Here is a 25405-nt window from a genome sequence, read left to right on the forward strand (position 1 = left end):
AAACACAAGATTGTGGTTGTCACACTGTAAACTCTTGTCAAACTGTAACCTACAACTGTCACCCAACCAAAATCACACACACACACACACACACACACACACACTGTTTTAAAAGCAAAACATATTTTTCCAACTCCATTTCAAAACAGTCTGTGGGTCCCATCTTTTGGACATTCATCATATCGCATTGGTTTTCATTTCTTGTCCTCGGAGCACTAACATTCTACATTGATTAAAAAAGAAAATCGAATGTGTTTTTAATGGTATTATTATTTTATACAGAAATCAATTATTTATAAGTCAGATGAGAATAATGTTACATTGTTAATTAATAATGTTAATTAAAATTAAGGAAAACAAATATATTGATCTGAAATATAGCAAAATAATTTTAAATTAATTCAGGTACAATTACCAAACATATCGCAAGGTCTTTTTGTCTTTTTATTAATTTAATTAATAAACTAATTATTTTAAACTATTGTCAGTGCACTACAAATAAACTGGTTCTATGCCTTTATTAATAAAACTTATTTAAAAAATACAATGCCTTCTGCATTTTTGTTTTGCTTTTCCCTCCATTGTACCGAAATCGTACCGAACCGTGATGTCTGAACCGAGGTATGAACCGAACCGTGACTTCTGTGTACCGTTCCACCCCTAGATCATAGTGATGGATATGTTTGCACAAGCTCTGCAATTCACCGGCATCATGTCGACAGATGGGTTAATTAATTACACTGCTATGATTGTTTTTATTATTTTTATTTTTAGGGGCCAAGCACCGAAGGTGCAGAGGCACCTATTGTATCTGTTGGTTTTCTTATTATTATTATTATTATTCCGTGAATGGGAGTCTATGGCAGCCCTATGAACCGTACATAGGAAAATGATGAAATTTGGCACACTTGTAGTGATGCTAATGAATAGTAATTGGACCAATTTTTGACCCTCTAGGACCAACTCTATAGCGCCACCACCAGTTCAAAAATTCAACATTGAAATGGTTATAACTTTTGAACCCTTTGATCTAGAGACATGAAACTTAGTACACCTGATTCCACTCATCATGCTGATCACAACCAATACCTTACATTAAGACCCCGCCCATTACAGTAGTGGCCATTTTGAAATGTACAGTATTCAGTTTTTTCGCTACTCCTCCTTCAAATTTTGTCCAATTTTCTCCAAACATGCACTCAAATGATCTTCAGACTGAGCCGCATAAAAGTACTGTTCCCGATTTTTTTGTTATACTGGAAAAAAAAAAGTTATAATGTCGCAAACTTAACAAGGTCCACCCAAAATTGGCTAAGAGGCTGTATCTCGGCCAAAGTTTGATCAATGGAAACGAAAATTGGTACACTTCATCGGAAGCATGTTCTGAGGTCCCATGCCAAAGTTGGGAATAGCGCCACCTACGGGTCATGAGATATGACAAATTGCTATTTTGGCCAATAACTTTTCAACAGTTTGTCAGAAATTCATAATTGTGGTATCTATGGATTCCTTGCGTCATGCCGAATCCGTGGATATCGATTTTGCCATGATGGGATGTACCACGTGTCCGCCATTTTGAATTTTGTCATAAATTGCAATATCTTTTAAACTATTTGACATATCAGCACACAATTTGGTAGGGATGACCGACACCATGTCCTAAAGCGACATGAGAAGTTTGATCACAGCGCCACCTAGTGTTCCAGATATATCATTGTTTTTTGAAAAAACGCTTATAACATTTGAAAATATTGTTCAAATTTTGAGTTCTTTATGACATTATGTTCCTTGGTTTATGCCGATTTAGACGATATCTCATTTGTCATTTTCCAACAATGTGACTGGCCGCCATATTGGAGCGAATGTAAAACAGTTTTTTCGCTACTCCTCCTTCAAAATTTGTCCAAAATTGTCCAAAATTTGCTCAAATGATCTTCGGACCGAGCCGCATAAAAGTACTGTTCCCGATTTTTTTGCTATACTGTAATAAAAAAGTTATGATGTCACAAATTTAACAAGGTCAACCCAAAATTGGCTAAGAGGCTGTAACTTGTGAACAGTTTGTCACAAAATCATAAAATTGGTGTCTATCGATTCCTTGCATCATGTCGAATCCGACGATATCTATTTTGCCAGGATTGGATGTACCACGTTATAAGCTAAATTAGCATTAAGCTAGCTTAGCATGCTTATCTGGTTAACATGTCATGGAACTTTTTGTGAACTCATTCTCACACTGAAACCTCTACTCAGCAGGCTGGTGAACGTGCATGAGTGATTAGCTCAACGTGTTACACCACGGATCCCGATGTTCAGCGTCGTGGGTTCGCCACTCAGTGTGACATGTGCCCAGACCGCATGAGGTACTGTGGCAGGAAAAGATGCAGAAGTTGCATCTGTTCCAGGCATTGTGCATAAGAATGATCTCATCTGAAGCTGCCACACACAACATGCAGTGCTTTTACGTCCAATTCATTGTTGTTCTTCTTCCAGAAGGGTAGTCAATGGCAGCCCTATGAACCACAAGTTAGAAAATTGGCACACTTGTAGTGATGGTAATGAGTAGTAATCTGACCAATTTTGGATGATTTAATCTAAACTTTTTAAATACAAAATGTTCTCCATTTACTTCAAAATTCTTAATTTTGACTTGATTCTCTCTTGAAAATATTGAATTTCGGCAGCTGTGTAGATGCATGTCTGGCAAGTGGCTCAACGAGATGAGTGACAGGCATCTAACCCATAGATAGTGGGTTCGAGTCCCGTGTGGGACAACTTTAAAATTGTGTATTATGAAATTAATTGATTATGAAACACTTGTAGTGAGTAGTCCAACGTGTGATCAGATGATCTTTGGACCGAGCTGCACAGAAATGATGAACAGGTTTTTGATAGTAGCCCCCATACCAAAGATCTTCCTCTCTGCAGTTGACCTAGCCTGTGTTTGTTGCCTTATCTTAGTTAGCTTAGCATACTAATTGGTTAGCATGCTAGCCAGATGCCATTCTTTCTAATGTGGCTCTTCAGTTATCAGGCTAAACCATAAGGCTTTAAGTGGTGGACAAGTTGCTTCTGTTCCAGGTGAAGGAGCTAGTAGAATAGAACACACAGATAATTTATTTAAAAATTCTTCATTTTGAGTTGCTTCTCACTTGAACTATGGATCTTCTGCATCTTGGCCAAAACACAACTTCCAAGTGGTGCAATGAGATGAGTGACAGATATCTGACCCAGAGATAGTGGGTTCAAGCCCCATGTGGGACAACTTTAATTTAAAAAAAAAATGTGTTAAGTTGTCATTTCAATTCCTTTATTATCCAGATAAGCATTGTTGTAATCTTTCTTTTGGGATTAGAAATGTGTTTTTGTTCATTCTATGTTGATTCTTACCTGAAGTCTTAAATATCCAGAAAGGTTTGTGAACAAATGAGCAGTCATTGACTTTCAACTATTCTAATTGCATTGTAAGCAGTTACATAAATTGGTTGTTTTCTTCCTATGTATAGTCGTATCCTCTTTTTTTTTTTGCCTCCATGTGTTAATTCTCAACTTCATATATGTGTTTGTGCATTGTGTGTAAAGTAGTGAACTGGAGAGCAGAAGGGTATGATAAGATGTTTGTGGTGGTCTAGGTAAACCTCTATTTTTTTAAATTGTGCTGCCTTTTTTACATTTCAAGTTAAATACATAAAGCTTCAAACAGAACACAAATGCCTATTCAATTGATCAACCACTGGCAACATTTTATTGCAAAGTATATAGTAAAGAATACTTTCAATTCCATACAAGAAATGGTTTGACCAACTCCACAATATTAACTGATCTGACATTAAACATTTGAATGTGTACATATGCATATCTTTTAATTATTTTAAGTCCCATAAACATTAGACTTACTTAGTGACTTGAATATCAGTTTTTCCTTCTCGTCATGTGGACAATAAATAAAAGTAATTTTATCATAATAGTAAACCATAAAATCACATTAAAATACATGAACATTTTTGTATTATCTAACATTAAGAATTGTTTTAAAAAATAAATTGTAATTGTAAATAGAAGTTAATTAGTTACTACATGAATGTTAAATTACAAATAGTTACTATTCTAACAGTACATTATTTGGATCAACATCAATTAGTTGAGGTATATTGCCAAAAAGACTAGTAAAAGCTAACCTAAAGAATTTACATAATGTATACAATTATTTATTCTCAAATAAGCAACAAAATATCATTACACATCAAACAATACACTATCATTATACACAAAGCTGCACTCCAGGTTTATTGCTGCTCCTGATGCTTTGAATATTTTCCCAAAACAATCAGAGTAAAGCTTAATTAAGTTCAAGAGGCTTCATTTCTCCATCCCTAAAAGGCATTATACAAGTAAATTTACCTTTCAATTATTTCCAGCAGACTTTCAGATCCATTTCTTGCCTCCACTAAACCAAGCTTCCCAATTCTAAAATGATTAACTCAGCAATTTGATGAATGTATTACTAATTCCTGCAATCACCCTAATTGAATCGTTTGTTAATTGCATACCAAGCATTGTCAATTTCTGTTCTAGTAGGCCTAATCTACTATAAATCACACCACTTGCAAACCTCTTTTTTCATGCAACAGCAAAAATGAACAAATATTTAAATGGACCAGAGACCAGTGAATCTGACAACTGCATTTATGTTTACATTCATGCAGTTTCCAGAGTGCAACTGTCTAGAACAAACTCAAAGTTTTTTAATGCAACTTTGCAAACAGGTCGCAGTGAATATCACCAAGCTGTCATCTTTGCGCACGAAAAACATCAAACTTGGACAACATTAGCATTAAATCGGACAGCGGTTAAACTGTCAAACATAACAAAAAAGCCAAGTAAGTGGTAGTCTAGCTATTTAATCCTGTTTTCTATCTGATAAACTTTCAGTAATCGTATTCCTTTCAAATTCATTGTACAAACAAGCCCATATCAATTCTCACTTTTTTCATTCTTTAGGCCTCAATAATTCTGAATATTTCATTCAGTGTGATCGGAGTACTGCTGTGGAAGTCGCAACATCTACATTTCCCCACAAACCACCAAAAGAGATAGAAAAACTCACTGTAGAAGAAGCAAAAACTCTGGGATCACGACAATTGGTAAGCTGTTTTTTTTTCAACCTTCTCACTGTGTAAATAGCCTACAGGGTTGTTTACTTGTTGTAGTAATGCTCTGGAGAGTAGTACAATCACATATATTAGCCCTCTGTAGATTGTGCAAAATCGTTTTTATGGGGAGAAAAACATTTTAAAGTAGCCTGACGTTCAAAAAAATGCTAAAATGTGAAAGATTTTTCAGATGCACAGGCAAAGATTACTCTGCTTCTCAGTTATCTTTGCTAGATGCTTTACAAACATGATTAATGCGTTTCAAATTGGTTAATGTGTGGAAAAGTTTGGCTATTTCCTCTTCTTATGACCACAACAGCAGTTGTATACATTTCCCTTGTAATCATGTTTATTGATGTATATTTTTGATTGTACATGTACGATTTTCTTTAAATTTTCAGATCACTAAAATATCTGCAACAGTATGCAAGCTAAACAACGCAACTACTGTAAAGGCCTGGGGTACAGACTGTGAGATCCAAGAATGTTCCTTGCAAGATCCATCTGGAGAAATTCAACTTACTCTTTGGGAAAACCAAGTTTCAAAACTGCAACTAGGTAACTCCTACACCTTTACCAATCTTAAAACTAGACTGTACAACAGCCTTAAGAGCCTCACAACAACCCTGAAAACAACCATGGAACCTATTGCACAGGACCAAGTTTTCCCACCTGGTCAAGGCCCTAAAATCAGTAAAGAACCCTCTCTACCTAATACAGTGGTGAAACAAAAGCCAATAGGGGTGCAAATAAACATTAAAAAACAATGTCCAAAATGCCACAAATCACAAGAACAATTCAACATCAAACAGCAATTTCACCGTTGCCCGACTTGCAAAATTCTACGGAACACAAAAAGCTATATAACAAAATGCAATGGAATAATTGAGATAAATCAAGACAGTCAAATAACTTCTCTTACGGTTTCGAACTCAACTTTGTCAAAATTCATAGCACCAGAACTTGAACTGTCAACTTGTGATTCACAAGATATAGAAGAACTCTTTCTATCCTCCGATGAACTGACTTTAACATATAATAACTGTTTGGAAGTCACCAATATTGAAAACGCTTCATCCGCTCATCCCAGTGATGAGGATTTATTTGAAGTGAATATCGATGAAATCAACCCTGTCCTCTGTGTCACAGAGACACAAAGCACTCCAGAACCCAAGTCTCCAGTTAAAAGACCATCTGAGCCAACAACGCCTCCTATTACACCAGCTAAAAAACCTTTGACTAAGAAGAGTGCTGTAAAAATAATACAAAAATGACTTTGTATTGAAATGCACAACTAAGATGGTTGTGTGTGTGTGTGTATATATATTGAAATGATGGTATTGGTGTTTTTTTTTTTTGTTTTTTTTTTAATGAATGGCAAATATTGATTTAAGTCATGTTTTCTATTGAAATTAGGTTAATTTTGTCCATTATGTTCTGAAATGCTACTGATTGATTTTTATTTCATTTTTATGGCAAAGCTTTGTTAAATGTTGTTTAATGTGTTTTTTTTTTATTAAAACAAATGTGTGTCAATTCTTGGAATATGTGACCTTTATTGCATGGGCTTATCTTGCATTTGGAAAGTTGCGTGCATTCTTCTAGCCATTCTTAACTAGGCACTAAGTTTAGTTTCACAAACCATACTGGGAAAAGCAAGTAGTGTAACCATAAGTGTCATTGTGAATAACTAAAGAAACGGTTGGTATTCTGTTCTGTAAAGATTTAAATATGCAACAATGGTGCTTTAAAATCACTTCAAAGGCCCCCTCTAATTTGCTTACTTTATCCAATGTGCTAAATGGTATTTAAACTAAAAATAATCGTTATTTTTAATTCACATTTTTATCACCTCTCACAATATTGTTTCTAGGCAGCATAAAAAAAAAATCTTAATTGTACAAGACATTATCAAAGATGACTGTCAAAGTAATGTACTTGTAGCAAAAATATAGGTTACAGTTGCATATGGCAGTTAACCCATGTAATTCCAATTTCTTTTCCCTGAGATAACATGTATGAATACATAAGGATATTAAACAATCTTTAACAATTACGTCAAAAATATATATCAAAATCCATACAAAAAACTTGATTATTCGTCAGGTCACAATTGTGACCATTAGTAGAACAAAGGGAGGCTAGGTATATGGTGTTAATGGATTTATAAACTGACAAACTTCTACAGTTTAAAGACCAGGTTCAATAATTGTTTTAAGCTTTAGTTAATAGTGTTGTATTACATCAAAGACACACCATGCAAAATTTCCATTTGTCAAACAGTGACCCCTAGAGTCGCTGTGGAGTACTTGTATTTTTTCTGAATATTAACTTAATGACCTAATATCTAATATGCCCATGACAATTTAGAAACTGAAAATAGAACATAAAAATATGTATTAGATCTAATATAACAAAATTACAAGATTATAAAATGCATTGCGTGAATTCTTGTTTAAAGAGAAGTGTTTAATCTACAATTAAACTAGGAATGTTTGACAGAATAGTGAATATTATCAGGAAACCTGCTCCAGACTTTAGGACCCACATGCAAAAACAAAACATTCTCTCCTTTAGTGCAGTTCAATATTCTTAGTAGTACCAAAAGTCCAGAATTGTAAGATTCTTACAAGAACCTGTTAATCTTAATGTTGTAAAATAATATTTTATCGATCTATATACTGCATCTTGGACTAACTTTATTTGTTAAAGGTGCAGGACAACCACCTAACAGTGAATCACAATAATATCAACTAAACTCATTAAACGTAACATGCTGTCCATTTAAATACTAAATCTTCATTTTGAGTTGATTCTCATTTGAACTATGGAACTTCTACATCTATGGAAACACATGACTTTCCAGGGGCTCAATGAGTGACAGGCATATGACCCAGAGATTGTGGGTTCAAGTCCTTTGTCTTACAACTTTATAAAGTTGTGTCATTTCAATTTCTTTATCATCCTGAAACGCATTGTACTATTCTTTCTTCCTATTAAATACAACGTGTGTTTCATTTATATGCAAAGTCTTTATTTTGAGTTCATTCTCTTTTTTACTACTGAACCTCGGCAGCTGGATGATCTCATTTCTTTTGTGAGGTAAGAAGTTAATGAGTAAGAATACTTTGGTTATTAAAGTTTCTTTTAAAGTTTTGAAAGCAAAGTATTTTTAAGTACTTTTTGAACCCATGGAACCATTGAAGGCTTGGCCCCGTAAGGCTGCTTGCAGCTTTAATATTTTATTGTTTTTGAGTATATTTGATACTATAGACTATAAAGATCTGGCTATGTCCGACAATAGTTTGAATTAATCCCTTTTCTTTACATGAAACATTGACATTACAGTACAGAATGGCTCTTTCGGCATTACCCTGAACACGGTAAAAACCCAGTAAATACGTCCTGAGTAATACATAAAAATCAGTCCACTACAAGCTTTAAATGACCTAGGGAGTCTGGGTAGGTCTCGTATTAATTACAAGATGTTCACACATGGGCAATAAAAAAAAGCAATTAATACATGAAAATTCTTATATAGTCCCTTTAATACAATTAAGGTCACAATTCATTCAAAGCTTCTTCAATTGTGGACTGTTAAATACAATTGTATACCATTTATCTAAATGCTTACTAAGGCAGTCCTCTCTCAAACAAACAAACAAACAAACACTAATGGAAACACCTATCTTCCACATCAGATACAGAAGCGGATAACGAGTACCTTTATTTACGACATCTGTCCGTTAAACAAGGAGACCCACAATGTTTACTCCTCATGGTCTGACATGCAGGCAAAGCAAAGCATGCTATGCCTGAAACCTGTGCTCCAAGTTTTGGAAAGAAGCCTTGATCAAGTGACTTGATCAAATATAAAGTAAAAACAGTTTTCTATTTGAATTATTTATTACTCATTTATTCCTGTGATGGCAAAACGAAATAATTTTCAGCAGTTGCCCAGTTGCTTCAGTGTCACATGATCCTTCAGAAATCAGTCTAAAAAGCTGATTTGCAGCTTCAATTTTTTTTTCTCATTATCAAAGTTAAAAGTTGCGCTGATAGTGATAGATATGATTTGGAAACCATGACACATTTTATGATTCTTTGAGGAACAAAGAAAAGCATGCATCTTTTTTTATATGCGTCTATATTGTGTAAGACTATATCCATCACCAAGCCCATTATATTTTTATCAAACTTACATAAATGATGATCCATCCAATTTACTCCCTGCACAACAATGATATAAAATGCAATCCCAGCAGGCAACATCCTCCAACACAAGCAAACAGGTTACACATTTTAAAAAAATATCTCAATCTAACTATGACTTAAAATATAGGCTACGACGCCGGCAAAAAAAATGTCAAAAACCACCACATCAGAGTCTTCCTGTATGCTTGACTTCAAGCCTCACCTACATACCATAAAAGGAAAGGGAAAGAGAGGTGATAAGATGTTAATCGAATGATATGAACTCAGTAGCTGCACATGGATAACTATGATGACAGATATATATCCAATGGTATTTGGAAATGCCAGCATGATACATGAGGAGGTTTATAAAGTGATAAGACTATATTCATCAGGGTCCGTGATTGATCTCAGATGGGGTGAGATGAGCTTGGGAAATACAATCGCACAAACCAGCTCTCTATGCCACACCAATACTCGATAATGTCACATTAGTATGACTTTGTCATGTAAATGCCTACATCAATCTAATGATTGTAATAGGCCAATCAAACAATTCTGACATCTTAATCAGTTTGGAAACAAAATGTTTTGCAAGTACTTTCATTAAACAGCACAATGCACATGGATAAATGACCCCTACATTGGACATTAAGTGCACTACACTTGAACACTACTAGATTGGAATATACAGTAGCCTAACACCTTGGAATCTGTGCAAAAGCATCAGATGGACCTTTGACTAATGCATTTTCACGATTGGTCAATACTTCTACAAATAATTTTATATGAGACATTTCTAGCCAAAGAAATGTTGTAGACATGAGCATGACCAGAAAATGTGACACATTTACATGTGTTTTTTAAGATACAAAATAAAATTCGTTGACGTAAAAACAAAATATGACGTTTCCTTACCTATCACATTTTTAAATATCCTGATATTTCAGGGTTTTCCATGACAAATTACAATGGAAACAGAACAGCAATAGTATCTATTTCTGCTTATGAAAAGTGTAAGCCCTGTGTTGCACAATGCATGGCAGAAGTTACACTGCATTGCATTGTATGACACAAATCTGATTTACTTTTTCCCATCCATAAATGCATTTAAACATCGTCATACAATCATATTTCATTTGTTCCTGTCTATACGCTTTCAAACAACGGATAGCCACGGGTGCCATCGTGCTGAAAGCACGTACCGCTCAGTCACATGCTGTACTACAGCACCCATACATTGAGTTATGAATATACACAATAAAGCGCAGTACATGCAGCATAAAGATATAAGAGAGGAACGAAAACGCACCTTTGAATTTGAAGCAATGAGGGAAAACGTATGGAGTCCAGGTAGCACGATATAAGCTCCAGGGAGAAGGCTTTAGATCTCTCTCTCTCTCTCTCCTTCTCTGTATCTGAGCCTCTCTCGCTCTCAGCTGTCTTACCGACTGTTATTTCCGGGTTAATAAAACGTCATTGTGTTCTTGCATTTTAAACCAAACGCTTGAATCAAGCACCACACATCATTATATAATATGAAAACCAAGGACATTACTTTAAATTGTATACATTCTCGTGTGCATTAGACGCGACGATTTTTTTAATATAACTAAAGTTAATGTAGTTGTTTCAACACGCGCCCTCTGCCGGCCAACGCTTATGCAAAACACCTGACGGATGAACTCATTCCTGTTATGTAAACCTGTGCAAATGTAACAAGTTTTCTGTCACCCAATCACACATGATGTCATATTCACGTGACGAGCCATACTTGAAACTTTGATATAATTCCCCGCAACAAATTAAATATTATAACTAGGCCTACTACCGGGCAAGGTTTCATCTAATAAAAAAAACATGGATGTTTGAATCTGAATGCAGGAATTTGTGGTAATCAAAGTAGCTTGTTTAAAATATACTTTTTTCATGCCATTAATTACATTTACAGCCCTCATGTATTTTTAACCTGAAATAAAAGCATGAGAAATACAGTATTTAATACCTATAGTGTAATAAAAATGGCACTGGTATTATAGCCGCCAATGCCATCAAGAAATAAAAATGAATAGGCTAGATGAGAAATGATAGAAAGACTGTGAATGTAGTTATAAGGAGATAACAAACTATTTACTTTGATTTATAAAAAAGAAGAATTGTAGTAGGCCTACGTGTTTTGTGTTGGGAGATAATTATGGATATTATATTTTTATAATAGTGTAAGTTGTAGCTTTGAGACTATTCTAGGTAATTGCGGGCGTGGTCTTTATTTCAGCGGTTATTGATCACACCTGGACTCAATCAACATCATCCTTCCCAATTAGTTACTATATAAGCTCCCCTGTGGTTTGAAGTCATGCTAGGAACAAGGCATACGTTTGAAGGTCTGTAGTTGCTGTCTAAAACTTTAATTACTTAACTATAGTATGGGCAAAGAAAGGATCCACATTAACTTGGTCATCATTGGCCATGTGGACAGTGGTAAATCCACAACCACTGGTCATCTTGTCTACAAATGTGGAGGAATTGACCATAGAACTATTGAGAAGTATGAGAAGGCTGCAACCCAGGTTAGTAGGCTATCAACTTGAATTGCTTATGATTGTTTAGGTGGTAGACTTTTTTTATTTTTTATTTTTTTATTTTTTTTGAAGATGGGAAAGAGCTCCTTCAAGTATGCTTGGGTGCTGGACAAATTGAAAGCAGAAAGGGAACGTGGAATTACAATTGACATTTCCCTGCTGAAGTTCAACACTCAAAAATACACTTTTACCATAATTGATGCACCTGGCCATCGTGACTTTATCAAGAACATGATCACAGGGACCTCACAGGTATTGATGCTATTCAGATGTTGACTTGAATGTTGATCTGTGTTTTTTTTCTGGTATTACCTACAACCAAGTTGATTAAAATGGCAATCTGTTTACTTAGGCTGATGCTGCTCTACTGATAGTCTCTGCTGCAAAGGGTGAATTTGAGGCTGGGATTTCTCGCAATGGTCAGACAAGAGAGCATGCTTTGCTGGCGTATACCCTCGGGGTCAAACAGCTCATGGTTTGCATCAACAAAATGGACCTGACCGAGCCACCGTTCAGCCAGAAACGCTACGATGAGGTGGTGAAGAATGTTTCGGTGTTCATAAAGAAGATTGGCTTTGAGATTGGTGCTGTACCTTTCATACCTGTTTCTGGCTGGATTGGTGAGAACATGATTGCCCCATCTCAGAAGGTAAGGCCACTCATACGCACCCCATGATCTAGACAAGTGCCTAAATCCTGTTCCTGGACTACTACCCACCTGCAGAGTTTAGCTCAAACCCTGCTCCAACACCCCTGTCTGTAATTATCACATGCTCCTGAAGATCTTCATTAGCTGGTTCAGGTGTGATTGATCAGGGTTGGAGCTGAATTTTGGAGACTGGTAGATCTCCAGGAACAGGACTGGGCACCCCTGATATAGAGCTGCTGATCTTGATTGCTTGTATGTTCTGCTTCAGATGCCATGGTTCAAAGGGTGGAAGCTCAAGAGGAAAGAAGGCCATTCAAATGGTCGAACCTTGTTGGAGGTGCTCGATTCCCTACTTCCTCCAGTGCGTAATGCGGGCAAGCCACTGCGCCTTCCCCTACAAGATGTCTACAAGATTGGTGGTGGGTAAAACTGCCAAGTGGGCAAGGTCTCAATTTAAATCCTTTTGGATGGTACCCTTGACACATGCTATGCCCCCCAGGTGTTGGCACTGTCCCTGTGGGTAAGATTGAGACAGGGATCCTGAAGCCTGGAATGGTTCTGACCTTCTCACCAGCGAAGTTGACTGCAGAGGTCAAGTCCATTGAGATGCATCACCAGGGGCTTCAGACTGCCCTCCCTGGCCACAATGTGGGTTTCAACATTAAAAATGTCTCTGTAAAAAATCTTCGGAGAGGTGATGTAGCAGGGAATGCACAGCAGGACCCTCCGATGGATGTCAACAGTTTTATTGCTCAGGTAGCTATGCTCGTTTTGACATTGTTTTGAACTCTGGCTGACAAACTATTGAGTGATTTCTCTTGTGCATTTTCAACAGATCATAATGCTGAACCACCCAGGCAAAATCAAGGTTGGTTACTCCCCTGTACTGGACTGCCACACAACCCATGTTTCCTGTCGTTTTGCTGAGCTGAGGGAAAAGCTAGATCGGCGTACAGGGAAGAAACTGGAGAATTGGCCCCAGTACCTGATGTCAGGAGATGGTGCCACAGTCAAACTCGTCCCCAACAAACCCCTATGTGTGGAGAGCTTCTTTCATTATCCACCTCTGGGTAAGGCGCTGGATTTAAGTGCTCAAAATACTGCTGAAAAAAGCCATGTTTTAAAGTCACTTTTTTGTTTTCTTCTATCAGGTCGATTTGCTGTAAGGGATTTAAAACAGACTGTTGCTGTTGGGGTCATCAAATCAGTGGAGAAAGTGGACCAAGCCAAAAAGACGTCACAAAAAGCTCCTGTATCAAAATAAGTTGATAGTTTTGTCCCTTTTATAATTTCTTTACCAGCAGTCTGGTATGTGAGCCAAAAGGTTCTTTAATTTGAGCATTTTTGTATAGTTTTATGGAATCACACTTTGTTGCCTTAAAGTGAAGTCTTTTTAAATGTGTTGCTGATGTATTCAGTTGTTTGAACTGAACGTGAGGCCCAATATGAGGTTTGGTATGGCTGTTGATAAAAAGCATACATTTTTGTTGCTGGACTGCAAATAAATTTAAGTTTTCACTTCAGTTTGTCATGTATGTGTGGTCTTGAGTCAACTTGGATTTGCTGTAATCTGAATTGGTCATAACTTGACCATAATTGTTAAACATGACACTTAAGACTTGGAGTCTTGTTTAACATGAAGCCATTTTTATTGATAATGGAATGAGGAAGATGTTTAGACAGTAGACACGTCCGCAAAACCAGATGTTCTACACCTGTAGAACTTCACCCAACTCCTCCATTATTTTCTAGGTAGGTGCAGAAAAAGGGGTTAATCTTTATTTCAGAGTTAAGTTACTCAAGTTGCAACTGTGCTAACAGACTTGAACTTCATACAATGCTCATTTAAATTGATGGATAAACCTGACATGATAGAACCTTGATTTGTTGCCTCAAAGGATTGGATTGACCATCTCACATCAGAAACTGGTTGTCAGTCTGTTTAAATTGAGCAGCTAATGAAACGTTCTTGAAGGGTTACTGGCAGCATGGATGAAAATGGCATGGATTCCAATTACAATACAGTACATCCATGTCTATCACTTAAATATAACATCTATAAACTGAGTTAACAACTTCCCTATTTTCAAAAGTATTTCAAGTAACCAAGATCTTTCAAAACAATATTGACAAAGGGTGACCTTTGTGGAACACCACTGGATTACAAAACGCTGTCCTTCAGTAAGACAGTAGTAAATGTACTTGCGTGGATAAAACACTGATATGGGATCACAGAGGAAACAACCTGTTCACACAGGTAATGGTGTATGCAATGCAGGTTAATTATTTTACACTAGGTAGCAAGAACAAAGAAACAGCAAACACAAAATAACATTTCACGCTGACATGCTTTAGTGGTGTTAGGAAATGTGAAGGTAAAAACATGTAAACGAAAACCAATGTAAAGTCCAGTTGTTCCATCAGGAAGACAAGTCGACTTCTATCTGTCCCTGCTATAGATGATAGCAACGATGGACACATTAATAAAACTTATTTGAACAAAACTGGCCCCAGCCGTAACATACTGGCAGGTAGAGTACAAGTTCACACATTTACTTTTCAGACCAACACAGGTTTCTACATTTACACAAAAAAAAAAAAAAAAAAAAAATCACACACTCATCCTTGTGTGAAACACACACACATTTATGTACAATCTTATATACAGAGATACAGTATCAGTAATAGTGGAGGGAAAGTGCTGTTCTTTTAAGTGGGTGCAGTCTAGCCGTTGTGCGGTAGGCTTTATAAAACGGTACGGATAACAGCGGTACAGTTAGACATTTTATTTACGCTGTCTCTGACGATGGTCAGGTGATGTGTTTTTCATTGTGGTTCCATCTTAAAACTTGCATTGTTGATTCAGCAGCTAAGTCAAGTGCGTCCCATAGCCAGAGGTATTGCGCTGGGTGGGAGGTGGAGAACCGACGTTTGTGTGTCAATCAGACAAGATATGAACAAAAGACATGGGAAATACGCCTTTCCTCTCTGGCTGCCCCTCAATGTGCCCAATCTGAAAACAAAAAAGAAAGGTTACAAAATCAGAATGTGGCTCTAAATCAAGTAAGGAAAAATAGATGAATAGCTGAAGATGAACGCACACCAGAGGATTACCAATTAATTTTCAATAATTCAATGGCCAGAACAATTCTGCTTGAAGCATGGTTAGCACATGTACATTTAAAGAGTTTATGTCAAGTAATTTTTCAGATTTTCATCCTTTAAAGGTGCAGTCTTGTAAGAATGACAACTAGTGGCCAAAATAGGTACTGCAGTCCAAATTCAAAATAGCTGAGATCGTCATTTCTCCCGCCACCTGCTCCTCAGACTGGACGGCGCTCACACGGGTTGCCAGTTTGAGGACACGCAACAGGAATGAGCGCAATGGACAATAAAAATTGGCAAATTTGCAACATGCAGTATCACAGACCAAAACTAAAAGAAACATTCCAGCCTGGAAACGCAGTAAAATAACTGGCTGTAGAAGTGTTTTTCAGAGAAACGAATATGTGAACTTAGCATGTTTCCTCAATATATGCAAACATATTAAAAATATATTATTTTTATGCTTTAGTAGAGTGAAAAAGTTACATACAGCACCTTTAAAGACACTGTTTGCACTTTTAGTTGTATTCCAGGTATGTTCATATTCTGTAAGAATTGCATTTCCTTTTGGTGCAATAAACAGCCTAAAGCAGTTTGTTGTTTTTGTCTGTTTCTTGTTTAAGATACATTAGGGAAAGTATTTAAAGAATCCTATAGCGAATATAGGGGTTTTCATACCGGGTAGTTCTAGGAACTAGCCACCTGGGTGGTTCCCCGAGAACTAATGGTTCCCTTAGGAACAATTTTCCACTCTTGAACAACAACAAGTTGTTGAACTGAATTCCTACTGGCTGTGCGAACTCTGAAGTGACGTACGCCAGCTTGTTGTTGTGACTTTTATTTTGACAGCACGGCGGACCTTATTTTGACAGCGCTGAGAACGCCAAAGCCTGAGAACACAGGCATTAGATAGTATGCGAGCACTTAGTGGAACTACTTTTAATCTCTACAATTAAGTGCCTCACTTACCATATCACATCACCACATTTCTTCTGATCTTATTTTGGTTATGTGGTCAACAAACTTTACAGTATTTAATAGCCATGAACTATGGGAACTATTTCATAAATCATTTAATCAAAACATTGGAAAGTGTCAAACGTTTCGAATGAAGAATTTGTTGCTTCTCAAGTCTCATGCTTTGTTGCATATACTTGGAAATTTGGAGCGGTTACACTTACCCACCACTCCGGATCCTCTTCCCCGGTTACTATGATGACCTCACCCTCAACGAAAGTGAGCTCATCATCGTTATCCGCCTGACAATCATAGATGGTCTTCACCCTTCGCATTTTACTCTTAATCTGCAAAAAAAATGCAAGACTCGCTTGTTAAAAGCACCTTGTTAATGACTCCCATGTACTTATCTGAAGCTTCTGAGACTGAATCCTCACCGGATTTATTTTCCGGGGCAACGGTACAGGGGTATCCTGTGCTGATGTTGGACTTCCATTGGTGTCTTCACTAGACTGGACTGGCTGAGGTGACAGTTCACCTTGTTGGATGATTGTTGGAGTATCTGGGGGTTGGGGCTTGGGAGCCACTTCTCCAGGGGGAGGTTTATGGAGGATCTCAGTGGTTACAGGTTTAGGTGGGGAGACGTCTGTCAATTGGGGTTTGGGTGGGGAGACGTCTGTCAGTTGGGGTTTGGGCGGGAGATCTTTCAGCTGAGGTTTAGGCGGTAGGTCACCCAGCTGGGGTTTAGGGGGAAGGTCGGACAGCTGGGGCTTTGGAGGTAGTTCTCCTGGTTTAGGGGGTAATTCTGAATGCTGTGGTTTAGGAGGTATATCTCCAGGTTGAGGTCTATCAGCTAAAGGAACTTTCGGTGGGGTGTCTGAACTCTGCAGAACCTTCTGAAACAGCACAGGTTCAGGAGGCTGGTTGGTTTTGTCCATAGATGGGTGATGGATGGTGTCTATCTTACGCAGGGCAACTATTGAAAAACAAGATAATGTCAGCAGATTAGTTATGCGTTTTCTGTCTAATAGTTTTTTTGTTTTGTTTTTGTCTTTTGATATAGTTTAATACTATTTTGGAAGACAAATGAGGAAATATTTCCCTCACAAGATGTTGAGCAGAGCACAGTAGAAAAGGGGTATCCAAAAAGTGTACAAATAATGTCTGAATGGTGATGTTCCAATTGTTTTGTAATATTACTTCATATTTTATTCATTTTGTTTTCTTTTTATTTATTTTTTACTTTTGTTAGTAAAAAAAATGTACTAGTTTTACTGTTAGTTTTAAAAGTGCATTTATTCTGTGAGTAAAAATGTCATTCATTTCTAAGTGTTCATCTGTACAACTTTCAAGAAAACACTTTTGCTTTTAAAGAAGTTTCTAAGCATCACCATCAGTGTTCAGTGCTAGTTGTAAGGGAATATTTTGTGCTGCTGAGAAACAATATTTATTGTGAAAAATAACTTAATTAACTAACAAATTCTATATAAAATATATAGAACATTTATTTGAAAAAGATAAAGAACAAGATACACTCTTAGCTTAATACAAACTAAATTAAATTAAAATACATACTTGAATGCAAATAACTATGCAATTGTGATGATTATGATTAAAGTGACTGACTAAATTAATTATTTCAACATTCAGATGTTATAACCATTGCAATATTCATAGGCAGAAAGCATGTCACCTACCCTTCTGAGGTAGTTTGGGAAGGACCCGTGGACCAAGTGTGGGCTTTGTGGTGTTGAGACTAGAAATATGGAACATATGTAAAGCTCAAAGATATGTCTGATAACAGGTTCCACGCTCTGTAAAATCAGCCATAATGTAATAAAGAGAACTGGTTTGCATTCCCAAATACACGATGACAAATTTACATGGACATATTCAAATGAAACACGAAAGGCCATGTATAAATATGCAGTCTAAAGTTTGCTGACATTTTTAATGCAAATATAGTTCTAAAGTTCAAGCTCGTTCTACAAAACTTGCGCTGAAATGTGGCCTTTCTGAATTCTTAATCAGTTATGTTTGGATTGTTTCATTTGCTACATTAGAAAAGTTTTTAGAAGATGGGTTACCTTTGATGTTGCGGAATGCCTTCAAATCTGTTAGTTAAAGGGGACATCTTGTTGACAGGAGGTGGCGTTGAGTCACTTCCTGCAATGATGAGTTTGAGTTTAAATATATTTTAGTGGCAGAAGCCTATAGAGCCCCTAAGGTGACATTAGCAGATAAAAAAAAAATAAAAAAAAAATGTAGTGGGAATTTCACACAGTAAAACTAGATATATACTGCCTGGCAGTATAGTTTGTGGCCAGTAAGTTTTTTTTTTTTTAAATCTTTCTGAAAAGAGACTTTCAGACTTTCAGGCTGCATTAGTTTGACCAAAAATCCAGTAAAAACAGTATATTGTAAATTAGTATTACAATTTGATGGCAAAGTAGAATTTTCAGCATCATTACTCCAGTCTTCAGTGTCACATGATCCTTCAGAGATCCTTTTAATATGCTGATTTGCTGTTCAAGAAACATTCCTTATTATCAATGTTAAAAACAGTTGTGCTGCTTAACATTTTTGTGGATACTATACATTTTTTTTCAGGATTCTTTGATGAATAGAAAGTTCAAAAGAACAGCATTTATTTGATATAAAGAAAAAATGGAACACTAAAAAAAATGTCTTTACTGTCATTTTGATCAATTAAATGCATCCTTTATACACAAAGGTTTATCCACATAAAAGTTTGTGTACACATGAAAGTCTCCAGGAATTGCTTTCAGCAAATGTCACAACTTTGTATACAAATAATGGTCTTAAAGGTATCTCAGTACATCTCAAATTATGTAATTATGTAAATCAACTTGGCAGTTAATTAATATGGGTTATATCGATAGTTCGATACAGATCATGTGAGGGGATATACAAGATGCAATGCATTTTAACATGTCTTTCACACATTAATATCTTCCAGACCATTATTTTACCATGCCTTGCTCTTTGTCTTTACCCTAAATGTTAAGCATCATGCAAATCACTAGGGCAGGGTTCAATATAGAGGTCAAAAGATCATGGATGGGGTCATTAGGCTGAGCCTTTCATTGGCAACATTGTCGTCTCAATATTGTTTTTTCATATCTAAAATGTTCTAGAGTTTAACATGTAACGCCACCACATAATGAATGGGATCCAAATGATCTGGTAATATACTGCAGAGATCAAACCAAAAACAAACACATTCACCTTGGGGATGTTTAAGGATTGACCTAAAATTGATCAAAAGACCATTTCTTGAAAGAATTTAATCTAAAAGACACAAAATTGATGTTTCCACTAAAAAACATCTTATATAAATAAAATAAAAAATCGGTAACATTTTAATTTGATAATCCACTTTAGACATTCTACTAAATGTAAGTAACTTTTCAATTACATGTCAAGTATAAGTCAGAGAACAGTATAAGTATAGACTTAATTTGATGGTCCCCCAACAGACATGACTATAAGTAACGTTCCAAGTTCATGTCAACTTATTCCACTAACAGGAACCCTAATCAAACAGTCTACAAATATTCTAAAGAGAATTTGTTGACATGTACTAGCAAAGTTACAATATCTTAAGTGGACTATAGAAATAAACTGAATTGAAACCACTTCATGTGGATCTGAGTGAATGAAAACCTGGACAAAAAACAACAACAAAAAAACAGAAACCCTAGTAATCCAACAACTAGGGTTGTTGCTAAAGTGTAGCCCACCTTTACTGAGCAGGGTGTATGACAGCGGGGTAGGGGGGTCTGAAAGCGTGCGTTTGTGTCCCGGGGGAGGGGGCGGGGGCCTCTTCTTTGCTAGAGTGGAGTTGCCAATAGCAGGGGTCTGGGTGGCAGGGGCGAGGGTGGAGGGGGGCAGGTTTGACAAGGGAGGGGCTGGAGGGAAAACAACAACATAAAACAACATGCACTGATGTCAAGGTGAAGAATGGACACTCATTTAACATGGGTTCTTTGGAGGGTGCAGGAGGAAGGAAGACAAAATATAAAGGGAAGAAAATAAAGAGAAAGAATGATGATGTGGGTAACCAGTAGGACAGGATGACAAGTGTCACTAAAAACGAAGAAGGCCAGATAAGTGAGGCGCTTTAAAGTGGAAGTGGGCAAACTAGAGGAGTGACTTCAGTTGGAGAAGGGCATCAAGGGGGTTAGAAGAGGACATCAAGACACCACAAAAAAGTCAAGTGAGCTCTTTTCTACATTATTGATTTGAAAAAGACAGTCAACAGCCAGTGAAAAGCTCAGTCAGAGATGCTTTGTGTGAGAAATAAGCAAATGCATCAAATTAACACCTTCAGCAAATTCTGGGCTTTAGTTGTAACTATGGAAAGTCAAATTACCCATTTACATATAACAGCCAAACTGTAGCAGAATCAGAAGGCTCCAAATGAAAGTATATCAAGCAAAAAGGGAATCAGACTGATTGATTGGATTGGACCTAATGGTGAATTCAGTGATTCCGTGTCCAAAACCAGAAATATGTTGCATTTGAAAGTATAAAGGCATCAAGGCATGTGCAAATTAAATATATGTGAAACATGCTGTCTACTAAGATGCTTATATCTAGTTGGTTTTGAAGGCAACATATGCATTCACCACCAGCTATGATATTCAACCATTCTGTATATGTGTATTAGTTGGTTTAAAACATAAGACATGTTGTCTTGAAACAATTAAATTAATTTATAAATGTTATTATTAATATATATATATATATATATATATATATATGTTTAATTTTGACAATCTGTCTAGCTAATTTGCTCTAGATTAGAGTTGCAGAACTCAGTTCCTGGAGGGCCACAGTCCTGCAGAGTTTAGTCTGCTCCAACACACACACCTGGGCTGTGTTCGAAATCGCCCCCTCATTCACTATTCCCTACATTAGTCCACAATATAGTTTACAAGGAGTAAATGAACACTAGTGAGCAAATTTGGACACTCTGCTTGTTTAAAAAACATTTGAAACTTAGCAAACTTGCACCTCCAGTATTACTCTGATTATTAAATTGTTTAATTAAGGTTTATAGTTTCCATGACAATAAAAATGAATTTATACCTGTATCATATGAAATTACCCAATACTCACATTGGACCAGCGGTTTGGAAAATGAATGGATGGATGATTCAGCTGCGGGTGCCATCTTCTGGCAAGACCCGGGAATTCATTTGGCGCAACCCTCACAGTGCATTATGGGTATTCTCTACACGTTGAGTGGTTGTACACTCGTTATTGCGGTGCAGGATGGGATTGAATGAGTGGACTCGATGATGTCCACAATGGTTTCGGACACCACTACAAATGGCTGTCACCTCTAATAGTACTCTATTTAGGGTATGGGGGTGATTTCAGACACGATCCTGTATTTTTCAAATGAGCATGAAGGACTTGATGAGCTGGATCAGGTGTGTTTAATTAGGGTTAAAGCTATACTCTGCAGGGCTGTGGCCATCCAGGAACTGAGTTTTGCACCCCTGTTCTAGATCATTCAAATAATCTGAAATTAGTTTCTTTAAGAGGTACAATACCATTCGAAGATTTGGGGTTGGTAAGATTTTTTTTCAAGTTTTTAAGAGTCTCTTATTCTCAACATGACTGCATTTATTTAATCAAAAATACAGTAAAAAAAAAAAAAGAAAAAAAAAAAGGAATTTTGCCAAATATTATTACAAATTGAAAATAAGTTTTCTATTTTTATATATTTTTAAAATGTAATTTATTCCTGTGATCCAAAGCTGATGATCCTTCAGAAATTATTCTAATATACTGATCTGCTGCACAAGAAACATTTCCTAAAACGTTTCAAACTGTTGTGCTGTTAACATTTTTCTACAAACCGTGATACATTTTTTCAGGATTCTTTGTTGAAGAGCATTTATTTGAAACCGAAATCTATTTGACATTATAAGTGTTTTTTACTGTCACTTTTAATCAATTTAATGCATCCTTGCTGAAATATAACTATTAAATTCTTTAAAAAAAATATTACTATCCCCAAACTTTTGAATGGTCATGTGCTTTCATTTAAAAACATTAATTTCAAATTGCAGCAGCCTTCAGTTTCAGACACAGTTATAAAATGTCATAAGATCAAATAATGAGGTCATTATTAGATTCAATAAGCAGAAAGGGTGTATGCAAATAAAAAATTAGATAGTCACTTATGTATGGTCGAGTGCTAGCCAGAGTAGCATAGTGGGAATGAGAGCCAAGGAAAGCCAGAGAAGGAGCTGCAAGAGAGACGAGACAAAGAGAGAAGAGAATAAACAGAGAGAGAGAGAGCGAAGAAAAGATGGAAAAAGACAGGATACAATTTTACATAGTTTTGCCTGTTAATACCATGTCATATCCAAAAGTCAAACCATAAACAAAAGTATCAAATGGAAAAGTAAACAAAGCTGGATTCTGTGGCAAAGCATCAGAAAACAGGTTAAAATTCCAACACATATACACAAATATTACAGTAACAGGCATACAGTTGTAACAGTTTTGTTGTCTTTTCAGTAGACTATAAGTAATTAACATATAAAAACATTTAAATAGCTCTCTGGATAACTTGATTGTGATTGGTCAAGCAGTCAAGTATTTACCAGTCCTCATTTTAAACACTTGAAGAGACTTTCATGTTTTGTTCAACACATAAAATATACACTGTCATAACTCATGAATGTTAAAACTTTACATAGCTACTAACTACTGGGCTAATAAAGCTGAAATAAAATATAAATATTAGATGAAAAACTTAAAAAATGTTGCCTTGGCAACTTACAGAAATAAATAAGTATCACAATTACAAAAATAAAACAAACAAAACAACAACAATAAAAAGTACAAAAGCACATAACAAAATGAATAAACTACAATGAAAACTGAAAGAATATATATATATATATATATATAAATGCCATTCTACAGAATTGTTCATTCCTCTTGTTGTTACTGTCTGTTCTAACATGATGTGATCACTGTTCTTGTCCTTGTTTCTCTGTAAATAGTATGTGTATAGTGTATCTGTATGTATTTATTAATTTGTGCGTAACATCAACCTGCTAGGGGGTCTGCAGATGGAAATTAGCCTAATGCTATAATCTGACATTTACATTTGTGAAAATGTTCATTAATATGTATTGTCCCTTTTGTTTTCAAATAAATAAATAAAATAAAATAAATAAATTGGTGCAAACTGCTATCCCACAACCAAAAAAAAAAAAACATTTATTCAAAGTATTCAAATCTTACGTTTACTAAAATCATTCTATTATCTTTTGAATCCCACAATAATATTTAAAAAATATCAGTAAGCTTAATATATATATAATCATAATTTATTGGTTATTTTCAATTGGGAGGGGGCTGTCCCAAAACCCTAACTTCTAAATGTCAACTTATGAAAATTATATTGAAATTATTTTAGCAATTATTTCCAGTTGTTTTGCATCTTTTTGATTTAAAAAACATATATATATATAACTATGTTAAGAAATGTGTCCCGCATTTTCATGTCACTACTGAAACAGTGTATGTTTTAGTCCATTGGCTGAGACTGATTTTAATCACACCCCTTCATTTTTGTCCCCCTCTCTCATAGCTACATGGTGAGTAGATAGGTCAACAAAAACGTTGAGGTAAATGTGTTCAAAAGTCTGAAAGTCACAACTAAACACCTTTTTTTCTGCAATTAAGCAAACGTTATTCCATAAAATGTAGTTTTTATGTGCGTACAACTGTTCAGAACTGTGCTAGGTACCATGTACTAGTTAGCATTTTTTAGCTAGGCTCAAAAGTATCTAAAATTGTCACTACCGAAACAGTCACGACCGAAACATGTGGTGAAGTTTCGGTTGTGACATCATTATTTTTTGGGGGTTATTTGATAAAGTGTAGTTTTTGTGTGTGTGTACAACTCTTAAGAACTGTGCTAGCTAACCATGTGCTGATTAGCATCAGTGAAGTTTCAGTTGTGACATCATTGTTTTGGGTAGTGACAAAAGGAACACATAATCGTTTATTTGTACTTTTAGTACAGTAATGCAAATCACTAGTATTTTTGTATGTTTTAGTAGTGTTTTAGTATGCTAAAATTCTGTAATGTTTTGTGTTCACTAGCAAAACATTACTGTCACTACCGAAAATGTGCAGTCATGATCAAAACATGGGATGTTTTGTCAAAAATAGTATATTGAATTATCAACCAAGATGTTATAATAGTGTTTGCAGGGTTCCCAATCTTTTCTTGAAATTATTTTCCAGGACTTTTCCAGGACATTTTCAAGACTTTTTCAGCTGCTACAGTGCGAATCAATTACTATGATAAATTTATGGTTACCACTTAAAATCATATTATTTATTAATTCAGCATGTTGAATTCAATTAATTTACGTTAACAATTGCGTTCAAATGAACATGCAAGTCTTTAGTTCTCACTGCCTCTTCTCTGCGGTCTGTGTATCTAGCTAAAAACAGCATGAAAAGTTGGGGCTCTGTGCACATACACAGTATTTTAAGCTGAATTCATGACGTTTTTCTCATTCACGGTTTTGGTTTCTGCTGTCAGACAATAGAACAAGTATGAAATACTGACTGGAACTTGGCCCGGTAAGACTACCTGTTACCCGTCGCTATCTCGAAGCTGTCGTCGTGCTCGCTACGGCTCCACTAAAACCAAAAAAATATTTCACGCAAAGGTATGAGTGACGACACGCCCACAG

At 36.1% G+C, this 25405-nt stretch overlaps 3 protein-coding genes across 11 annotated transcripts in view; 1 reads left to right on the forward strand and 2 right to left on the reverse strand.

Annotated features, from left to right (window-relative positions):
• Window positions 1-10810, reverse strand: part of fam49bb (family with sequence similarity 49 member Bb) — a 73375-nt gene extending 62565 nt beyond the window's left edge. The window contains exon 1 of one of the 3 annotated variants that reach the window (XM_056254200.1): window positions 10660-10810. The gene's annotated coding sequence lies outside the window, so the exon portion shown is untranslated. Of the gene's footprint in view, window positions 1-9355; window positions 9454-10659 lie in introns of those variants that run through there. The other 2 variants (XM_056254198.1, XM_056254199.1) reach the window with 2 other exon arrangements.
• Window positions 10811-11734: 924 nt separating this feature from the next.
• eef1a1l3 (eukaryotic translation elongation factor 1 alpha 1, like 3) lies at window positions 11735-14099 on the forward strand. Its single transcript, XM_056254202.1, has 7 exons — window positions 11735-11917; window positions 12002-12181; window positions 12282-12578; window positions 12847-12997; window positions 13078-13334; window positions 13414-13648; window positions 13730-14099. The coding sequence occupies exons 1-7, from the start codon at window positions 11774-11776 to the stop codon at window positions 13840-13842; spliced, it is 1377 nt and encodes a 458-aa protein (XP_056110177.1). The 5' UTR covers window positions 11735-11773; the 3' UTR covers window positions 13843-14099.
• A 708-nt stretch (window positions 14100-14807) lies between these two features.
• The window catches only part of asap1b (ArfGAP with SH3 domain, ankyrin repeat and PH domain 1b), an 89788-nt gene continuing 79190 nt past the window's right edge, over window positions 14808-25405 (reverse strand). For 3 of the 7 annotated variants that reach the window (XM_056254205.1, XM_056254204.1, XM_056254203.1), the window contains exons 25-30: window positions 20405-20572; window positions 18728-18806; window positions 18338-18396; window positions 17078-17616; window positions 16865-16987; window positions 14808-15591 (exon numbers count right to left, since the gene is read on the reverse strand). In XM_056254205.1, coding sequence (XP_056110180.1) covers window positions 15517-15591; window positions 16865-16987; window positions 17078-17616; window positions 18338-18396; window positions 18728-18806; window positions 20405-20572 — 1043 coding nt within the window. In that variant the 3' untranslated portion in view covers window positions 14808-15516. Of the gene's footprint in view, window positions 15592-16864; window positions 16988-17077; window positions 17617-18337; window positions 18397-18727; window positions 18807-20404; window positions 20573-22858; window positions 22928-25405 lie in introns of all 7 variants that reach the window. The other 4 variants (XM_056254208.1, XM_056254207.1, XM_056254209.1 and 1 more) reach the window with 3 other exon arrangements.

The sequence above is a fragment of the Rhinichthys klamathensis genome, unplaced genomic scaffold (assembly GCF_029890125.1).
Source record: "Rhinichthys klamathensis goyatoka isolate OS25496 unplaced genomic scaffold, OSU_Roscu_1.1 h1tg000110l_1, whole genome shotgun sequence".
Lineage (NCBI taxonomy): Eukaryota > Metazoa > Chordata > Actinopteri > Cypriniformes > Leuciscidae > Rhinichthys > Rhinichthys klamathensis.